This window comes from Pteronotus mesoamericanus, unplaced genomic scaffold (genome assembly GCF_021234165.1).
Source record: "Pteronotus mesoamericanus isolate MK-2021 breed Mesoamerican mustached bat unplaced genomic scaffold, CSHL_Meso_final contig_33, whole genome shotgun sequence".
In the NCBI taxonomy this organism is placed as follows: Eukaryota; Metazoa; Chordata; class Mammalia; order Chiroptera; family Mormoopidae; genus Pteronotus; species Pteronotus mesoamericanus.
This window is the reverse complement of record NW_026555135.1, coordinates 4,721,424-4,740,630: the sequence shown is the minus strand read 5'-3', so window position 1 is coordinate 4,740,630 and position 19,207 is coordinate 4,721,424. Positions and strand designations below refer to the sequence as shown.

At 37.9% G+C, this 19,207-nt stretch overlaps 1 protein-coding gene across 3 annotated transcripts in view; it reads left to right on the top strand.

Moving 5' to 3' along the window:
* Nucleotides 1–19,207, top strand: part of PAK1 (p21 (RAC1) activated kinase 1) — a 142,082-nt gene that overhangs the window by 82,258 nt on the left and 40,617 nt on the right. For 2 of the 3 annotated variants that reach the window (XM_054576310.1, XM_054576309.1), the window contains exons 2-5: nucleotides 555–765; nucleotides 14,069–14,169; nucleotides 14,661–14,808; nucleotides 18,588–18,625. In XM_054576310.1, the coding sequence (XP_054432285.1) occupies nucleotides 576–765; nucleotides 14,069–14,169; nucleotides 14,661–14,808; nucleotides 18,588–18,625 (477 nt within the window). In that variant the 5' untranslated portion in view covers nucleotides 555–575. The remainder of the gene's footprint in view (nucleotides 1–554; nucleotides 766–14,068; nucleotides 14,170–14,660; nucleotides 14,809–18,587; nucleotides 18,626–19,207) is intronic. The other variant, XM_054576311.1, reaches the window with a different exon arrangement.

The window sequence follows — 19,207 nt, the reverse complement described above, 5'->3', positions numbered from 1 at the left end:
CGAACACTCAGCCCTGCCATTGGAATCTGAAAGAAGCCATAGACAATTTGTAAATGAATGGGTGTTGCTATGTTTCAATAGAAGTATTTACAAAACCTGCAGCTTTATAGACCCTTGATGTAGCGATACAGTCCATTCCAGAGAGGGAATGTGATTTTTCTTAGGTTACAAAATTAAAGATAGGGAGGGAATTCAGTATGTGGAATGCTGTTATCAGTTTTATTTAATCTTCATACTTAGTTTACTTGGGCCAAATTTCTGTTTTTTAAACTACATCATCATGGTTTTCTGTGCTGTCCAATGGCTGAGATAGGGGAATGCAGAGAAAAGCAAGAACCTTGTGAATTTTCAGCAGCATTTGGCACAGAGTAGGCATTAATATCTCTGAGTATTGTTGATGGAATATGATAGCGGTAGTCATGGAATGCAGTGGAAGGGCTTGAACTGGGCCCTGGAGGGAGGATTGTATAATTTGGATTCTTTTAAACTTTTCAACATGTATTTCCTTTTGCTTAAAAATAGTAAAGTGTTATGCTCTTTTTTTCTGATTTCAGTAGCTGCTGGTGGTGGTGACAATGTCAAATAACGGCCTAGACGTTCAAGATAAACCCCCAGCCCCTCCAATGAGAAACACCAGCACTATGATTGGAGCTGGTAGCAAAGATGCTGGAACCCTAAACCATGGTTCCAAACCTCTGCCTCCAAATCCAGAGGAGAAGAAAAAGAAGGACCGATTTTACCGATCCATCTTACCTGGTGATAAAAGTACAGTATTTCATTTCTTTCTCATCATTTGTATACTTACTTTTTTTTTGTAACCTGGATAAAACATCTGTTATATCATTAAATTAATTTTCCTTTAATATCTTTTTCCTCCTATTAAACATTTCCTTTGTTTCTTTCCTAAAGTGGCTGAAGTCACATGAAAAATAGACCTATTTTTAAACTCTTAATTATTCTGAGCAAAAACCTAAGAAAATAATTATGCTCTTGCCAGACTTGGACAATCTGTATATCTTTATTTACTTTTTAAGTTCTTAAAGTGTTTATGAATTCTCAATGTAATGAATATTGACATGTCTTCATTTGGAAATGTTTTTTTCCAAAGTAGTTTTATTTGGAATGTATTTTTTCCAGATTCTTGATTGCTGCTTCTTTATTCATGTGTCCTGAGCTCACATCCAGATTTGGGGATTAAATATCAATAAGAAGGGAAAGTAATAATTGAGGAAAGGAAGCAGGACAACCTGAGTTCACTAAGAATAAGTTGTACTAGGTGGGCTAATTTCCTATTTATTGATTAAACTTCTAGAAGAATAATCAGGATTTTACCAATGTATTTGATATATTCACTGAAATCCTATGGACAAGACAATGAAATAGAGGTTTAGGTGTCCATATGCATAGATGACTTTTGTTTGATACCTTCTCCCCCAAATATATTTAAGTGTCTGTTGCTATGAAGTACAATTCTCAGTCATACTGGCATGCTGAAGAAATTGGCTTTTGTCTGTAAATAGTTATCATGAGCTTCTGATTTAGGTGGACCTGGTTAAAATCCTGGATTCATTGCTTACCAGCCCTCTGACTTTATGTAGGTCAGTTAACTCCTTTGATTTTTAGTTTTCGATATCTAGGAAAGATTGACAGGACCTTTCCTGTCTCTAAAATTGGGATAATATCTTACAAGGTTGTTGTGTGAAGGTTACATGCAAAATTCCTAATACATTACCTTCTGCATAGAAGGTAAATATTAGTTTACTTTCTCTTGTTTCTTGAAGGTGGGATGCATGGTTAAGAAATTACATGTCAAAATCAGAATTAAGATTCTGAAACAGTAGGCCAAATATAACAACAACAGTAATGCATTGCAGAAAATATCTTGCATTGCAGAAAAGTATATTGTATTTTGCCTTGTATAATGCACAACCATGTTTTTGGCCCAAACTTTGAGGAGAAAAATCTTTCATTTTATTTTTTCAATTCAATTATTTGTTTATTTATATTTAGAAACAAAACCGATTATTGTATTCCAGGGTATTTTTCATACGGATATCATTACTGTTTTCTAGAGTTATACCTTTAACGCATAAGTGTGAATAAAAGAATTAAAGACATTTCTACAGATACAGAATTAGTACTACCCATGTGTAATGCGCATCCTTATTTTTCCCTCAAAAATTTGGACCACAAAGTACACATGATACATGGCAAAATACGGTAACTGTATGACTACAGATTGGGGGAGATGGTAGATTATGGCATCATTAACCAAATAGAGAACCTAGGAAAGGAACAAGTCAAGACGGTCGGTGCTTGGCGGGCAGGAAAGATGATGACTTTAAGCACTTTGCATTTGAGGTAAAAAGATAATTTCATACACTTTGCATTTGAAATGTCTTGACATAGAGATGTCTAATAAGCAATGATCTTACAAATAGGAAATGATTGGTGAATAACTGAAATGAGAACTATTGAGGACTTCTGGTGAATATTGGGCTTGTATCTTAATGTGTTTACCCTTCCCCATACTCTGTGTTCATTGCGAGCTCTTTTCAGGTCTAGATAGAAGAGAAATGAGTAGTTTGCTTAACTTGCATTTTTTGACTAATTCATTTATGTAGTAGTAGCTACTAACTTCTATGTACAGGGGCTGTGATGGTGGTGGTGTTACCCAGCCCTGGAACCTTCTGCCACGAATATAGCCATTTTGTTTATCCCTCAATTTAGGTGTGTGCTTATTTTTAATATTGTGCTTTTATCAACCATTATTGTTATAAGACCTCTATAAATAAGTAAGCCTTCAGCCCAGGTTTCTACATGTAATGAAAAGGACTTCTAAAATTAAAAATTAAAAGATTGAAATTGTTCTTGCTGATAAATTAGGAAGATAAAATTCCTTCCCAGTAGGCATCATCAATTAAAAACTTGTGCTTCAAAGGACACCATAAAGAAAGTAAAAAGATAACCCACAGAATGGGGGAAGAATTTCCCAAATTATGTATCTGAGAAGGGACTTGTATTAAAAATATATCAGGAGCTATTACAACTGAACGTTAAAAAGACAGCTTAATTTAAAAATAGTCAAAGGATCTGAATAGACATCTCTCCAAAGAAGATACACAAATGGCTCATAAGCCCATGAAAAGTTGCTCATAATCATTAACCATTAAAGAAATGCAAATCAGAACCACAATGAGAGACTACCTCACACTCACTAGGATGGCAGTAATAAAAAGAGATAATAACAAGTGTTGGCAAGGATGTGGAGAAATTGGAACCCTCATACACTGCTGGTGGGAATGTAAAATGGTGTAGCCAACTGTGGGAAAGTCTGGCAGTTCCTCAAAAGGTTAAACGTAGAGTTAACCTATAATACAGAAATGAAAACATGCCCACACAAAAACTTGTACATGAATGTAGTGGCATTATTCATAATAGCCAAAAAGTAGAAACATACCTAAATATCCATCAGCTGATGAATGGATAAATAAAATGTAGTATATCCATTCAGAGAAATATTATTTGGTAACAAAAAGAAATGAAGCCCTGATCCAGGCTGCAGCATGCGTGAACACTGCGTGAACAGCAGTGTTAGTGAAACAGAAGGCAGTCACAAGAGACCACGTACTTTATGATTCCTTTGAGATGAAATGTTCAGAATGGGCAAATCAGGCAAAAAGTAGATGAACCGTTGCCTGGGTCTATGGGGGAAGCAGATGGGATTAGGGAGATTTGGCTAAGTGGTTTGTTTTCTTTTTGAGGTAGTGAAAGTGTTCTAGAATTGATTGTGGGATGTTTGCCAGGCTCTCTCAATATACAAAAAGCCACTGAATTGTACACTATATAGGTGAATTGTATGATATATGAATTGTATCTCAGCAAAATTGTTTTAAAAAAGAAGAGGTTGCTGCCTGGAACAGCGGGTGAAAGCATAACCTTCAGACATCATTGGGAACAGAAGGAATGATTGTACGTACTAAATAGGAAGGTGGGGGTCTGGACAGATGGGTGTAGTCTTGGTTCTCCCATAAATTGGCTGCCTGATTTGGGTCAATTATTTCTCTGTACACTTCAGTGCCTTCATCTAAATAAAAAATGTAGAATCGATCCAGTGGACAAATATAGTCTCTTATGCCTTTGAAGTCCTGTAAGTAGATAGATGAGATATTATGAAGATGAAGTTAGATTAGGTTGTGTATGTTGGTGAAAAGAATCTAGGCTGGTGGTCCCCAACCTTTTTGGCATCAGGGACCGGTTTTGTGGAAGACAATTTTTCCACAGACCAGGGGATGGGGATGGGAATTGGAATGGTTTCAGGATGATTCAAGCATATTATGGTTATTGTGCACTTTATATCAATTATTATTACATTGTAATATATAATGAAATAATTAAACAACTCATCATAATGCAGAATCAGTGGGAGCCCTGAGCTTGTTTTCCTGCAACTAGATGGTCCCATCTGAGGGCTGTAAATACAGATGAAGTTTAGCTCGCTTGCCTGCTGCTAACCTCCTGCTGTGTTGCCCGATTCTTAATGGACCAGTAGCCCAAGGGTTGGGGACCCATGATCTAGGCTATTGTAAAGTACTGGAATATGTGATAAAGCTGTAGCCCCAGAAGTTCTGGAAATCCTTGCTGAGTAACCTTAGACCAAATCGGGCCTTAAAACAAATCTCTTACCTCAAGATTAAAGCTGTCTGTAGATTCAAAGCACAGAGATAGAAAGCATTGAGTTACAAGAAGTTCTTATGAAATGATTTAGTAACCTTTCTTTCATGCCCTAGTTATAGGTTTTTCCATACATACCCTGAGCACATAGATTTAAAATTCTAGATGGCTATGATTCTTGTGTACATCAAAATGAAATTTTTTTGAAAAGTGACATTTTTTCTTTTTTTTTTTCTGCATGCTGATATTGGTTTCAACCAATCAACATTTGTTGACCTGCTGCTTTGCATTTAACTTAGTCTGAGCAGGATACATGGCAGCATTGGAAGTCAATGAAGTGTTATTTATGCCCTTTATAAAGTATTTGAGATTTTATACCAGTTGCATAAAGAAATGGTCTAGAACTGGACTTAGATTACCTAGATTGAGTCCTACTGTGTTAAGCAATAGACCGACATGAGCAGAGCAAGGACTATAGGCCAGGTACAAAAGGTCACAAGATGGTGGTGGGGGAGTCCCAGGTGCCTTCTAGTGGGAAAAACAGGGAAAACAAGGACCTTGCCCCTAGGGTAACCTGCCTTTATCTAGAATATGATTGGTCATGTGTTTTAAACCCCCTGACTTTTCATATCACTGGTCATGTGGGTCAGACCCTCCCCTGACCTTTCTTCCCCTGGCATGTTGCTATTCATGCAGGTTAGAACGCTTATAGGGGGAACGAACAGTGGGGCCAGAGAACAGCCCTTAAGCATTAAGCCCCCAGGACAATGAGGTTCTAACCCATATCAAATATATCTAGGCCTCAGTTGTGTTTCAGCTCCAGGCCTAGAAAAGCAGCAAAACCAGACAAGCAGTGCCACAGCTGATGACAAGACCAGCTGCATTGACTAATTAATTACTGGCTGCTCTGGAACCAGCCAATTACTGGAGACCAGGACCCTGGAAGGAAGCACCTGGAAAGTTAAGCTGATGAATAGTCTGTTGAGATAGAGGTCCTTCCCTGGGACCTCCTGTACACTCTGCACCCTTAATAGCTCTTAGGCCAAGAGGACCAAGTGCACTCTCCCTCCTGGGAGCACACCTGTGCCTTTTCCTTTTCCACTCTTCTTTCCCACTATGCGTGTTACCTTTACCTTTCTCCTAAGTTCCAAGGGTCCTTCTTTGGCCTCTGTAACTTGTTTCCTGAGCCCATTTCTTCTACCACTTACCACTTTTACCTTTGTGACTTTCTAAGTAAACTTTTATTATAGTTTGAGTCTTGGCTTTGAATTCTTTCTTAGCCAGAACTTAAGTACCGAGGATGCTGAACTGAGGTCTGGTCTGCTTCCACTGGTCTAACACCTGGTGCTGTTCTCGCCACCACCATTGCCTCTGACATTTACTAAGTCTGTTATTTTTTCCCCTCTTACTTGTTCATTTTATTCCCATTATCCTTACCTGTAACATGGTACTAATCATAATTTTCATCTACCCCATACCATTAGTAGGCTTTTGTCATTTGATCTAGTGGGTATAAAAGCAGGTGTCCAACCTTTTGGCATCTCTGGGCCACAATAGAAGAGGAAGAGTTGTCTTGGGCCACCCATTAAATACACAAACACTAACAAAAACTGATGAGCAAAAAAAGAAAAAGTTTTAAGTAAATTTATGATTTTGTGTTTGGCAGCATTCATAGCCATCCTGGGCCACGTGCAGCCTGTGGGCTATGTGTTGGACATCCCTGTATAAAATACAAATATGAAAGTTTTTTTCTTTTGTTTTTAACTAAAAACCTCATTTCTTGTTTTATGCAATGCCTACAACAACTTATTTACAGTTGGGGAGGCTGAGGATTAGAAGAAAGTACATTGTTCAAGATCTCACAGATGGAAAATGACAGGGATGAGTGTGGAACTAAATCTTCTTAAAGTATTCGCTACATCTTAACGTACTCTCTCTGTTAGTTGTTCTCAACCCAGATTACACTTCTGACTCACTCAAGGTACTTTTATAAAATACAAATGCTTGGGTTTCACCCAGACTTTTGGATCCAGGATTTCCAGAGGGATAGTATTAGGAATCTAAGGAGATCTGGAATTAGAGTTCTCTGTGGGCTGTGGTGGTGACTGAGATTGAGTTGGCTATGGGGAGAATGTCTGTGGGCATTACCTAATGCTGACCTCCAGCATGGATGGCTTCAGTGTGTGCCAGGGGAATGCATAAATGATTGGAAGAAGCTGTCATAGAGGACCTGTAATAGGCGGTGTTGAGCTGCAGAATTCCATGTGGGAAAGCCTGGTTCCTGCGGTTAGGATCTGGAGCCCTTGGTTTATTCTGGGAAGTCCTGCAGCCTTTCCTTCGGAATTTTTCTGGCTGCATTTTCACAACCAAAGTGGAATTCTTTGAGCTTGGGAAGCATTTAGCAAAGTTAATTTTAAAACTGGACTACGTCAGTGTTTATCTCCTCAACATTGGAGCATTTTCCTGCGTTGAGCTCAGATTAGTGCTGCTGAACCAATGAGAGGTGCTTCTTAAAAATAAATCTTAGGAAAAATTAGGCCAGTGACTTGAGCTGAAATTTCTAAAGCTGTACAGCACTATGGGATTTTGTGGTGTCAGCCTCATTTCCCGTGTTATCAGAAAGCCGAATGGACTAGGCCAAAGATACCCTTAAAGGCAGAATGTGTGAGGTCATAAGCTTGTTTTTCCACTTTAAATCCTGAAGCCTGTGATCTCTAGTTACAGGAAATCAGAATGATTCCTTTCCTCTCCTCTTCCTCTCCTCTCCTCCTCTCTTCTCCTCTCCTTCCCTTTCCTTTCTTTTTTTTTTCCTTTCCATTTTTTTAACATCTTAAAACAACAAACATTTATTATCTCACAGTTTTGGGGGAGGGGGGACAGGAATCCAGGAGCAATTTAGTTGGGCAGTTCTGACCCAGGTATCTCATGAGGTTGCAGTAGAGATATCTGTGATACTTTCTTATGTTAAAGGTAACTCAGCTTACAAAAATAACTTTAGCTTACAAAGCACACACATTCTCTTTACCTTAGCTGATCCTCAAAGTAATAATAAGAAAAAATAGTTCATAACAGAGTAATAGCACAATAGTAATAACGTTAACATAGTAACAACAGTAACATAGCTACTATTATAATTAATTGGGCCATAATTTGTCTTAAAGAATCTTACATCTTCAATTAGGAGATAAGTCTTAAAAGCCTCAAGGAGTCATACAAGAGAGGAAAGGACTAAATACTGACTCAGTGTCTTGGGAGTTTACAGAGGGAGGAAAGGTCAGGAAATTCATTTTGGAAGAAGTGAGACTTGAACCAAACTTTAAAACGTGGTTGAATGTTTTAACGGACAGTAAGAGGAAGAGCAGAAGTGAGAAAAAATTTGGAGGTGGGAATATGGGAGGCATATGCAAAGTTTGCAGAGCCAAAGAGTGGCCTGTGGAAGCACAGCCACCCTCAGCATTGCTTTGTGTATTTATGTTTTAAATGCTTTCATTTCCCTGGGGGCTCTTTTCTGTAGACTACTCATCCTCTGAGCTACTCTCTCTCTGTGATTTCATTACCAAAATTCCTTTTTTATTTGACATTCCATGCCTGTCATGGTTTCTTATATAGTATATTAATAACAGAATAGAAATAATATATAAAATATAATACATACACATAAAACAAAAAAATAAAACATAAAAATAATAGTTTTTAAAAAATTTTAAGTGACTAGATCAAAAGAAATTTCGGAACAGGAAGCAATTCCAAAGCCCTGCAACATGTCCAGTGCATTCTCTTTAGCTGTAAGACAGATGGATTTATGTCAAAAATGATGTCTTAATTTCAGCCCTATTAAACCTTTAGCTCTCTTTCTCTCAAAGCAGCTGTTTTTGGAAGAGAAATTTTCAAGTGTGTAAATAGCTAAAACATGTGGTCATTTCAGATTGGTTTCTTTCACCTAGGAATATACATTTAAGGTTCCTTTTGTCATGGCTTGATAGATAATTTCTCTTTAGTGCTGAATAATATTCCATTTTCTGTACCACAGTTTATCCATTCACCCACTTAAGTACATCTTGGTTGTTTCCAACTTTTGGCGATTATAAAGCTGAAATAAACATCTGAGTGCAAGTTTTCATGTGAACGTAGGTTTTCAGCTCATTTGGGTAAATACCAAGGAATACAATTACTTGATTGTATGGAAAGAGGATATTTAATTTTGTAAGAAACCATCAACCTGTCTTCCAAAGTGACTACCATTTTGCATTCCCACCAGCAATGAATGAAAATTTTCATTGCTTTACATCCTTGTCAGCATATGGAATGTCAATTTTGACATTTTGATCATTCTAACAGGTGTGGAGTGGTATTTCATTGTTGTTTTAATTTGCAGTTCCCTAAGACGTATTATGTTGAGCATCTTTTCCTTCTATATATCTTCTTTGGCAATGTGCATATTCATGTCTTTTGCTCATTTTCTTAAGTTGTTTTCTTATTGTTGAGTGTTAAGAGTCCTTTGTATATTTTGGATAATAGTTCTTTGTCTTCTCATTCTCTTGATTCTCAAACTTTTTTTTTTTTTTTTTACTTTTTGTAGAATTTATTGGGGTGACATTGGTTAATAAAATGATATAGGTCTCAAGTGTACAATTCTATAATACATCATCTGTATATCGTATTGTGTCTTCACCACCCAGAGTCAGCACTCCTTCTATTAATGTTTATCCCCCTTTACCCTATTCTGTCTCTCCCCTTTCCCTCTGGTAATCACCACAATGCATACTGTTACCTGTTATCTATGAGGGTTTTTTTTGTTTTTTTCCTTTTTTGCTAAATGCCTTCAATTTTTTCACCAAACCCCAAACACCCTCCCCTCTGAGAGCTGTCAGATTGATATTTATATCTGAGTCTGTTCCTTTTTTGTTTATTGAAGTCCAGATATAAATTAAATTATATGGTATTTTTCTTTTTCTGACTGGCTTATTTCACTTAGTGTGATGCTCTCCGAGTCTATCCATGCTGTTGCAAAAGGTAAGACCTTTTTCTTCTTCCTTCTTTCTCCTCCTCCTCCTCTTCCTATCCCTTCTCCAACACGTATGAGCATGTTTTCATACGTCTATTGGCAATCTGTATATCCTCATTAGAGAAGTGTCTATTCAGGGCTTTTGCTCATTTTTAATTGATTTTTTTTTTTTTGGTGTTGAGTTGTATAAATACTTATATCAATTTTGGGTATTAACCCGTTATCAGATGTATCATTTTTTTGTTTGTTTTTGTTTTTGATTTTTTTTATTTATTTTTTTTAATTTATTTACTTTTTAAATACATTTGTCTCTGCCTCTCCCCCACCTCTTTCCCTTGCCCCCTCCCACCTTCCCTCCCTCAGCTCTTCCCCTTTGGTTTTGTCCATGAGTCCTTGCTATATGTTCCTTGACTTTCCCCTTCCCTTCCCTTTCCCTGCCCCCCCCTTCCCTCTTGTCTCTGTTGATTTCTTTTCCTTTCAGTGTTGCTGGTCATATTTTCCTTGCATCTTTGCATTGTTGGTTAGGTTCCGCTTATAGGTGAGATCATATGGTATTTGTCTTTCGCCCCCTGGCTTATTTCGCTTAGCATGATGCTCTCCAGTTCCATCCATGCTGTTGCAAAGTTTAGTACTTCTTTTTTTCTTTCTGCTGCGTAGTATTCCATTGTGTATATGTACCATAATTTTTTGATCCAATGCACCCCAATGTTCATAGCAGCACAATTTACAATAGCCAAGTGTTGGAAGCAACCCAGATGTATCATTGATAAATATATTCTCCCATTCAATGGGCTGTCTTTTCATTTTGTTGATGGCTTCCTTTGTTGTGCAAAAACTACTTAGTTTGATGTAGTCCTGTTTGTTTATTTTTTTCTTTTGTTTCCCTTGCCCAGGTCAATATATCAGAAAAAATATTGCTATGAGAAATGGCTGAGATTTTATTGCCTATATTTTCTTCTAGGATTTTTATGGTTTTATGAGTTACATTTAAGTCTTTAATCCATTTTGAGTTTATTCTTCTCCATGGTGTAGGAATGTAGTCTAGTTTGATTTTTTTTTTTTTTTTGCACATTATCTGTCCAGTTTTCCCAATATCATTCATTGAATAGACTATCTTTACTCCATTGTATGTTCTTGCCTCCTTTGTTAAATATTAATTCATCATAAAGATGTGGGTTTATTTCTGGGCTGTCTATTCTGTTCCACTGATAAATACATCTGTTTTTATGTCAGTACTGTGGTGTTTTGATTACTATGGTCTTAAAGTATAATTTGATGTCAGGTAGTATGATTCTTCCAACTTTGTTCTTTCTCAGGATTGCTGTGGCTATTTGGGGTCTTTTGTGGTTCCATATAAATTTTTGGAATATTTGTTCTAGTTCTGTGAAATATGCCATCGATATCTTGATAGGAATTCCATTGAATCTATAGATTAGTTTGGTGAGTATGGGAATTTTGGTGATGTTAATTGTTCCTATCCATGAACACGGTATATGCTTCCACTTATTTGTATCTTTTTCAGTTTCTTCAGTGTCTTATAATTTTCCAAGTACAGTTCTTTTATATCTTTGGTTACATTTATTCCAGGGTATTTTATTATCTTTTTGATGCAATTGTAAATAGGATTGTTTTCTTAGTTGCCCTTTCCAATAGTTCATTATTGGGATATAAAAATGCAACTGATTTCAAGATATTTATTTTGTATCCTGCTACTTTACTGGAATCATTAATCAGTTCTAGTAGTTTTTTGGTGGAATCTTTAGGGTTCCCTGCATACAATATCATGATATCTGCAAATAATGACAGTTTTACTCTTTCCTTTTCAGTTTTGATGCCTTTTATTTCTTCTTCTTGTCTGATTTCTGTGGCTAGGACTTCCAGTACTATGTCGAATAAGAGTGGTGAAAGCAAACATCTCTTTCTCCTGATCCTAGGAGAAATACTTTTAGATTTTGCTCATTGAGTATGATGTTGGCTGAGTGTTGATTCTTAAACTTTTATATACACATGGATCATTTTGGATCTTATTAAAATTCATATTCTGATTCAGTAGGTCTATCATGGTGCTTGAGATTTCCAAAAGTGTCCCTAGGGGTGCTGATGGTGCTTCAATAGCAAGTCTGTAGATCACCATGATTGTTGTTTGCATTGGAGAGGGCCAGAACGCAGGTGATTGGTTACTGTTAGAATGATTCAGGCCACAGATAACAATGCATGAAATGTGGTGGCAATGAAGAAGGAAAAGGTTGGATAACTTTGATCACTCTGTAGAGGAAAAAAAATCATCAATAACTTGGGTACTGGAATACATTTGGAGAGAGAGGAGAGATAACATAATCATAAGCAGCAGTAATACGTGAGAGGCAGAATGACAGAATAGAAAGGCCTTAGAGCTGGGAGTCTGCAAACCTTAGTTCTGGTCCCAGGTCTGCTTTTATCTTGCTCTGTGACCTTGGACAGGCTACTTAACTTCTTGGAACCTCTGTTTCTTCTGTCAAATGGACACCATAATCACTGCCCTGCTTGTCACACAGTTGTTTTGAGCTTCTAGTGAACTGTAATATATGTGAAAGTGCCTTGTAAACACGAGAGCATGATACAAATATAAAACTAATTATATCTGCAATGACCTTATTTCCAAACAGAGTCACATTCTGAGTTAGAACATGTGATTTTTGTGGGGACACAGTTCAACCCCTAACAGAAATACTTCAGCACTGTAACTTTCTGCCAGGTCAGAAGGACCTTAGTAAACATCTGCTTCATACAAGACCCTTGATGGTGTCGCTTGTGAAAGTGGGGCTCTTTCATGGAATCGAGAGAAGAAAAGCATTTCACCAACCAATGCATGGGAGATTGTGGTGCGACTAGATGTCTTTGGGTGGAAGGCTGCCCCTTTGTCTCATCACCATCCATCCTACCATGGAAAAAGTTCAACCATGTCTTCAGCAAGGCCAGGACAAATGCCAATGTCCAAAGTTTCTGTTTCATATGAAAGCTCAGCCCTTTGGAGCTTGCAGGTGGCTGCTAAGCAGTCTCAGTCCCCATCCAGGTAGCATAGCACTGTTCCTGGCTGCACTGCTGTACCCAGCCTCTTACTTGGAGGCTGAGTTTGGAGGCTGCGCAGCTGCCGGTTCTGCAGCTGCTAGGGCCACATGTTATGGAGAAAGAGTGTGCAATTGCAAGGGGTTAGCATGGGTCACCAAGACAGCTCTTCTTTGTTCCCTGGGATTATATTATCCTGAGCCTGGGAAGGGTCAGGAACTTTTTCAAAATAACCAGTCAACTTCCCAAGCTTTCATAAGATTCTGATGGGTCCACCCCCTGACCAATCCATCTTTCCCCAGGCTAGGTCGACAGGCTTCTGTGGTTGCCACTTTGACTTCTGTTGTGTATGTGCTTACCTACCCCTGCTTCCACCAACAATCCAGCACCAGAGGTGGGAAGGGAAGGGTGTTAATCCTTGGTGAGGCAATGTTGTGATTTCCCTGGAGTGTGAAGCTTAACTTCTTGGTGAAGCAAACAGGCTTATGTTCCCTGGTCCATTAAGCTCAACAATGTCTGATTCCCTTTGCTGCCTTTCTTATTAATAATTAGCTAACTATCTGCGGTAACGTTGGGAGAAGGATGACTTCAAGTAATTGGACTTAGTGATCCTTTAAGGTCCTAAACTAGTGGGGCAGCATAGCATAGTGTTTGTGAGCCAGACTGCCTTGGTTTGAGCCTGGGCACTGCCAGTTTACTAACCATGTGATCTTGGGCAAGTAATATAACCTCTGTGCTTCAGAGTATTTATCTGTAAAATAAGGATGATAGTACCTAACTGATAAGGTTTCTGTAATTAATTAATACATGTAAAGAACTTGAACCATTGCTTGGTAAGCACCTGGTAAAATATTAACAATTCACATTATTAAAGTAACTTCCAAATACAAAATTCTGTAATTTAGAAAACCTTAGAGCAGCCTGTAATCAAAGACCAAACACGTAGGACTCAGGTATAGAAACTCATAGAATGAAGGATGTGAAGGCTGGAAGTGTCTTTAGAGGCCATCTCCCTGAGCTTTCTCTTTTTACAGATGGCGGAAACCAGGGTTCAGAAAAAGGATTGAATAGCTCATTAGTGGTAGAGCCAGGACTGTTAACTCTAATGAATGTTCTTTCTGTGCCTCCCTTAGTTTAGTTCAACAAAAAATTACGTCTTTAATCATGCATTGAGCATCTACTCCAGTGTTAAGGCCAGCACTGTGTTCTGTAAATACATACGCAGAGTAGACAGTTTTTGGCTTCTGAAAGAGCCTACAGCTCAACAAAGAACTAAATAAGCCTAACAATGTAATAATGTTTGTTTTTTCTTTTTAAATTTGTTTTCCCCTGTTTGTCTTGCAGCAAATAAAAAGAAGGAGAAGGAACGGCCAGAGATTTCTCTACCTTCAGATTTTGAGCACACAATTCACGTTGGTTTTGATGCTGTCACAGGGGAGTTTACAGTAAGTCTTGGGTTACAGAAAGGTGCTTGGGTCTTTCTGAGCTCTGGCTCTGCATTGTTAGAGTCAGTCTTTGCTAGTCTTCCTGATGCCTCTGTCTTTGCCCGAGACCCTTATTACTCTCTTCTTACGTTCATGAGGACACTTGACTCATCTCTAAAAACGTACCAGCAAAGACTCTTCATTCCTTAAATAGAGTTTTGTGAAGTGACCCCTTGGTGGCAGGCTCAGTGCTGGGCACTGACGATGCAGAGACAAATCAGATAAGGTTCCTGCTCTAGAGCAGGAATACCCCAGTGAATGAGCAAAATCCCAAATGTTTAATACAATGAGATAAGTATTACAAAGAGGCTTGTATAGCACTCTGAGAGTGTAGAGAGAAAGGAATGACTGTCTGTCTTTGGCTGCTCGCAGGTGTCAAAGTGAGCTCTGATTTTCTTTCAGGGCTCCCTGTGACTGTGTCTTCCTGACAGCCTTACATGTTTCTCTTACAGGGGATGCCAGAACAGTGGGCCCGCTTGCTTCAGACATCAAATATCACTAAGTCAGAGCAGAAGAAAAACCCGCAGGCTGTTCTAGATGTATTGGAATTCTATAACTCAAAGAAGACTTCCAACAGCCAGAAGTACATGAGCTTTACAGGTATGCAGATTATATCCAGGGCAATCTACGAAAGAAAGGATTTTCTTCTGCATGGAAAAGAGCCATCTGCCTATTGGCATGGGGTGAGAGAAGAAAGGATTGGAAAGAGTGGAGATGGTACTTTCACTAAGACAGAATTTTGGAATTTGAGAGCCAAGATGATGTGTTTTTGCATCAAACATCTTTACTCTGAAACTGCATGTTTTATTTTTTAATTTTTCTTTATTTTTCTGAAACTGCATGTTTTAAAAAAGCAACATGTAAAGAACATACACTTTGTGGTAAGAGATCTTTTCAAGGGTGCTTTCCCCAGCAAGTATCTGGCTGACACCACTAGGTTCTAACATTCACTTCATTTCTTTGAGCCTCCACATGGTAACAGTTCCTGTCGCTAGAGGTTGTAGTGAGGCATGAATGAGCTCATTGATGTGAAATTTCTTTATTGGTTATAAACAGCACCATGGAAATGTAGCTGTCATTATCATCATTATCTTATTTAATAACACATTTAATGTGTATCTTTTAAGTAGGTAAACCCAATTTCTTCCTCAAGGCTCTAATTTTTATCAAATGAAAAATAGGTTAGTAATAATAAATGTTCTTTAGATGTACTCTCTCTATGTTGGGGACTATGTTTTTCAGAGTTGTTTTTAATAGAATTGAGATTAGAATCCAGGCCCCCTAATCATATACAAGCAACCCTTTGAGTTTACTGCTTGTGTCTAGTAACTTCATTTGTAGAACCTCCTTTCATAGCAGAGAACATTGTTGTTTTTACATGTTTTGAGATGGCCCACATTCCTGGAAACTTACTTTTTGTATAGCATCTTAGAGTGGTAGAACAAGAAATACCCTAAATATGTATCACTTCCAGTTTCCCCTTATTATACAGACAAAGCCAAAAAAGTCTTTCTTGTGTGGCTAAATTAGCGGCAGAGCTGGTCTCTTATCTCTGAGTTCAGTGCTCTTTCCAGAGTTCATGCTGTCTTTTTGAAAGGGCAGTATTGTTGGGGAAGGTGAGAACCAGGATGAACTAGCTAATTTTGAAGGATGCTTTCCCCAGCAAGTATCTGGCTTGTATCAAAGGGCACAGATGGTGAGGATGACAGACTGCAGCTTCACTCATGCTGCCATGGTGGTGCCCAGGAGAGGGTCATCGCATGTTCCCAGCAGTATTTCCTTCTTCACGTCTGGCCCCGCTGGGTCTGCCTTACTTCTCCCATTGAAGGACTGGGGCATTCCAAGGAGCAATTGGGGTGGAGGGGCTCTAGTCAGGAGATTAGAGCTTGTGTTTTAGGGAGTTTGCCATGGAGACATGAGATTTAGAGCTGGCTTTGAAAGCCTCAGCAAAGTTTTTGGAAGAATTTCTTTTTTTTTCATTTTTGTATTATTATTTATTAATTATTGTATTATTTATTTGCATTACAACTGTAAGTGTTCCCCTTTGCATTCTGTACTCTTTGGAAGGAAATATTATGCACAACTCATTCCTAAGGATACATAAAAACATTGTTGTACTTTTTTAAAAAAATCATTTTTATAATTGTTATCCTAATTGTTATTATAGTTGTCCCAACTTTGCCCTCCTCCACCCATCCCACCCTCCATTCCCATTGTTAATTCCCACACTGTTCCTGTATGTGTAGAGGTATACAAGTGCCATATACGTATGTAGAAGCACAGCTTTGTGGGTTTGCATATATTTGGAATTAAAGTCCACTTAAGTATTCATGAATGAATAGATATATACATTCAGGTAATTGTGTGTATTTATCTGTGTACATATATATGAATAACATCGAGTATTTTATGTGTGTGTGCATGCCTTTGTGTGCATGTGCAGGTATGCATGTAGGATTTTTAATTTTGTACGAGTTGAAGCCAGAGCTAACTCTAGGCAAAATTTGATTTTTGGCACAGTTTATTTTTAATGTCATATCTCTCCTTTTTCTATTTCCCCTCTTCTTATGCTATTAATTTTGATAACACTACCTCAATCTTGTACATGAATGATCTCATTTGATACTCATAATGGCCTTTCGGGGTTGGTATGGGAAGGATTATTATTTATGGACCCAATGAAATTAATTAGGCTCAGAGAGACTAAGTGATTTATGCAGGGTGACTCAACAGACATGTGATAGAAGTGTGTTTTAACTTGGGCCTTTAAACCCTTTGCAGTTTATAACCCAAGCATGATCCTTCATGCCAATTTTTGCCAATTTTTCTATTTTTTAAGCACTTTATTTTCTGTACTAATTAGTAGCTAATGTGGTAGGCAAAAAGTAGCCTAGATTCACAATTCGAAGTTCAAGAGTTTAGCCCTATGTAGTCACTGATTTATATAATTTTGAATGAGTTTTCTTTTGTTCTCCAGACTTTAGTTTCCTCATTTGTAATGAAGGGATTGGAAGTACTTTTTGCTCTGTCATTCTGTGCTATGGAATTTGATCTTGATATATAGAAATTATACATTACAGTTAAAAGGAGCCAAACTTACTTGCCTCTTACATGGATGAGATATATTTATTATTAGAATACTCAGTGTTTGAAAACACTACCAGTTCAAAAGGTGGGGGTAGTACAGTGAGAACATAGTATTTTATACTTTGCTTTGCCTAAGTTGATGTTCTTTTGGACAAAAAGAACAAATAAATTATGTTTAAAGCATATCCTGAATTGATTTCTCCAGACTACAGCTGGCTATTCAGGGTTTGTTTTAAGAACATTGTGTCATAGCTTGTGGGTTCATTATGTGTCATAGGACCAAAGAGGCTGCACCTGGCACATTCTTATGTAATGGAATTGGGATCTTAGACATTCTCAGGGCTTGGTTTTTGGTGAGGAATATGTTGCATTTGGTAAAATATTTCTCCTCAGTTCCATTGGGGGTGAACCAGCAAAGTCACTTTCTTCTTGGATCTTTAGGAATTAAAGAATAAAACCAAACACTATCCTTGGTCTTTAAACTTGTTTTCTGGCTAAAATCTCCATTGAATGTTTCATATTTCATTAAGTCTTAAGATATCACTGATTGTAAGATGCATCATTATTTTATATACCACTAAAGAAAAAAGGTTGCCAATTAAAACATGAAATGCCTTTGAATGTAGGACACTTCTCTGTTTCAGAGATGTTAATGTGAAAAAATGTGCATCTGAGAATCAATGAAATATGGTGATTACCTCATTGAGGGAGCTTGAATCTATTATTAGAAACAAGATCCTGCCTTTAATTAGACTTGACATGATTAATGCCTCTCTTTTCCTAAGCCTTAGCCTTTCTCTCCCTGTGGGAAATACACATGAATGTAGAGGATCTTTTCTAAAAGCTGGAACTGCAGGCTGGTCAAAATTTGTCATGCATGGCTCAGGACAGTACCAGCCATGAATTATTTCCTTTTCTTTTAGATTGCAGGGAATTTCCTTGACTATTCAAGCCTGTGATGTGGATACAGTTCTAGCATAGTATTTAGAGGTTGACCAGGATTCAAATCTTGACTCCTCTTCAACCTGTGTGTACCCTGGGCAAATTTCTTATCATCTCTGAACCTCAGTTTCCAAATCTATAAGAGTAAACTCTATAATATTACTCAGAACTGTAGTGAGGATTAAAGGAGGTAATGTGTATTAATGTGCTTAGCATGGTACCATAGTACCAGTAATACTGTTATTTTCTGAGCCTGTGAAATGCTTGACTGGATAGGCTTCCTTGGCTCTCTAGAACAGATTGACTGTAATTGTTTACTGACTGTGTCCCTGATCTTTTTTCCTTTGCAGATAAATTAGCTGAGGATTATAATTCTTCTAACACTTTGGTAAGTCTTTATTTCCTCTATTCTGACATGGGCTAGTATAGTGGTTAGGGGTCAAAGACAATGTGGAAGATGCAGAGCCAGGGCTGGGAGGCACTCAACCTTGGTTACTCCCACACCGTGGGCCGTAGAGTCCCTATCTATGTAGAAATTTGCAAAGGAATCAGACTTAGTAAATAGTAGTTATCCCTTTCAGCTTTAATTTTTTAATGTTCTGGAAATCCTAACCTTGCAACCAGAAGAACTGGCTTTTAGGCTCAGTTTTTCATTTGCAGCTTTGAATCTTGGAAAGCCAGTTGTTTTTCTGAGCTTGATTCACTTTATTCTACCTGAACAAGTCTTTGAAAATCTGAATTTGGAGGATAATTCCCTCTCCTTGGTTGGTTGGGTATACAAAACCAGGATTAGGACTCATTGTTGAAGCGAGCATATTCTGTTCATTTAAGATGTCCTCTGAAGTTGCAGTGAATGCCCTGTCACGTGAAGGGTGGAAAGCAAAACCGGATGACTTCAACTATCCCTCTGCGTCTTTCAACTTAAAAGTTCTGTTTTCCAGAGCAAATAAAATATGTGGATGTATTTGAA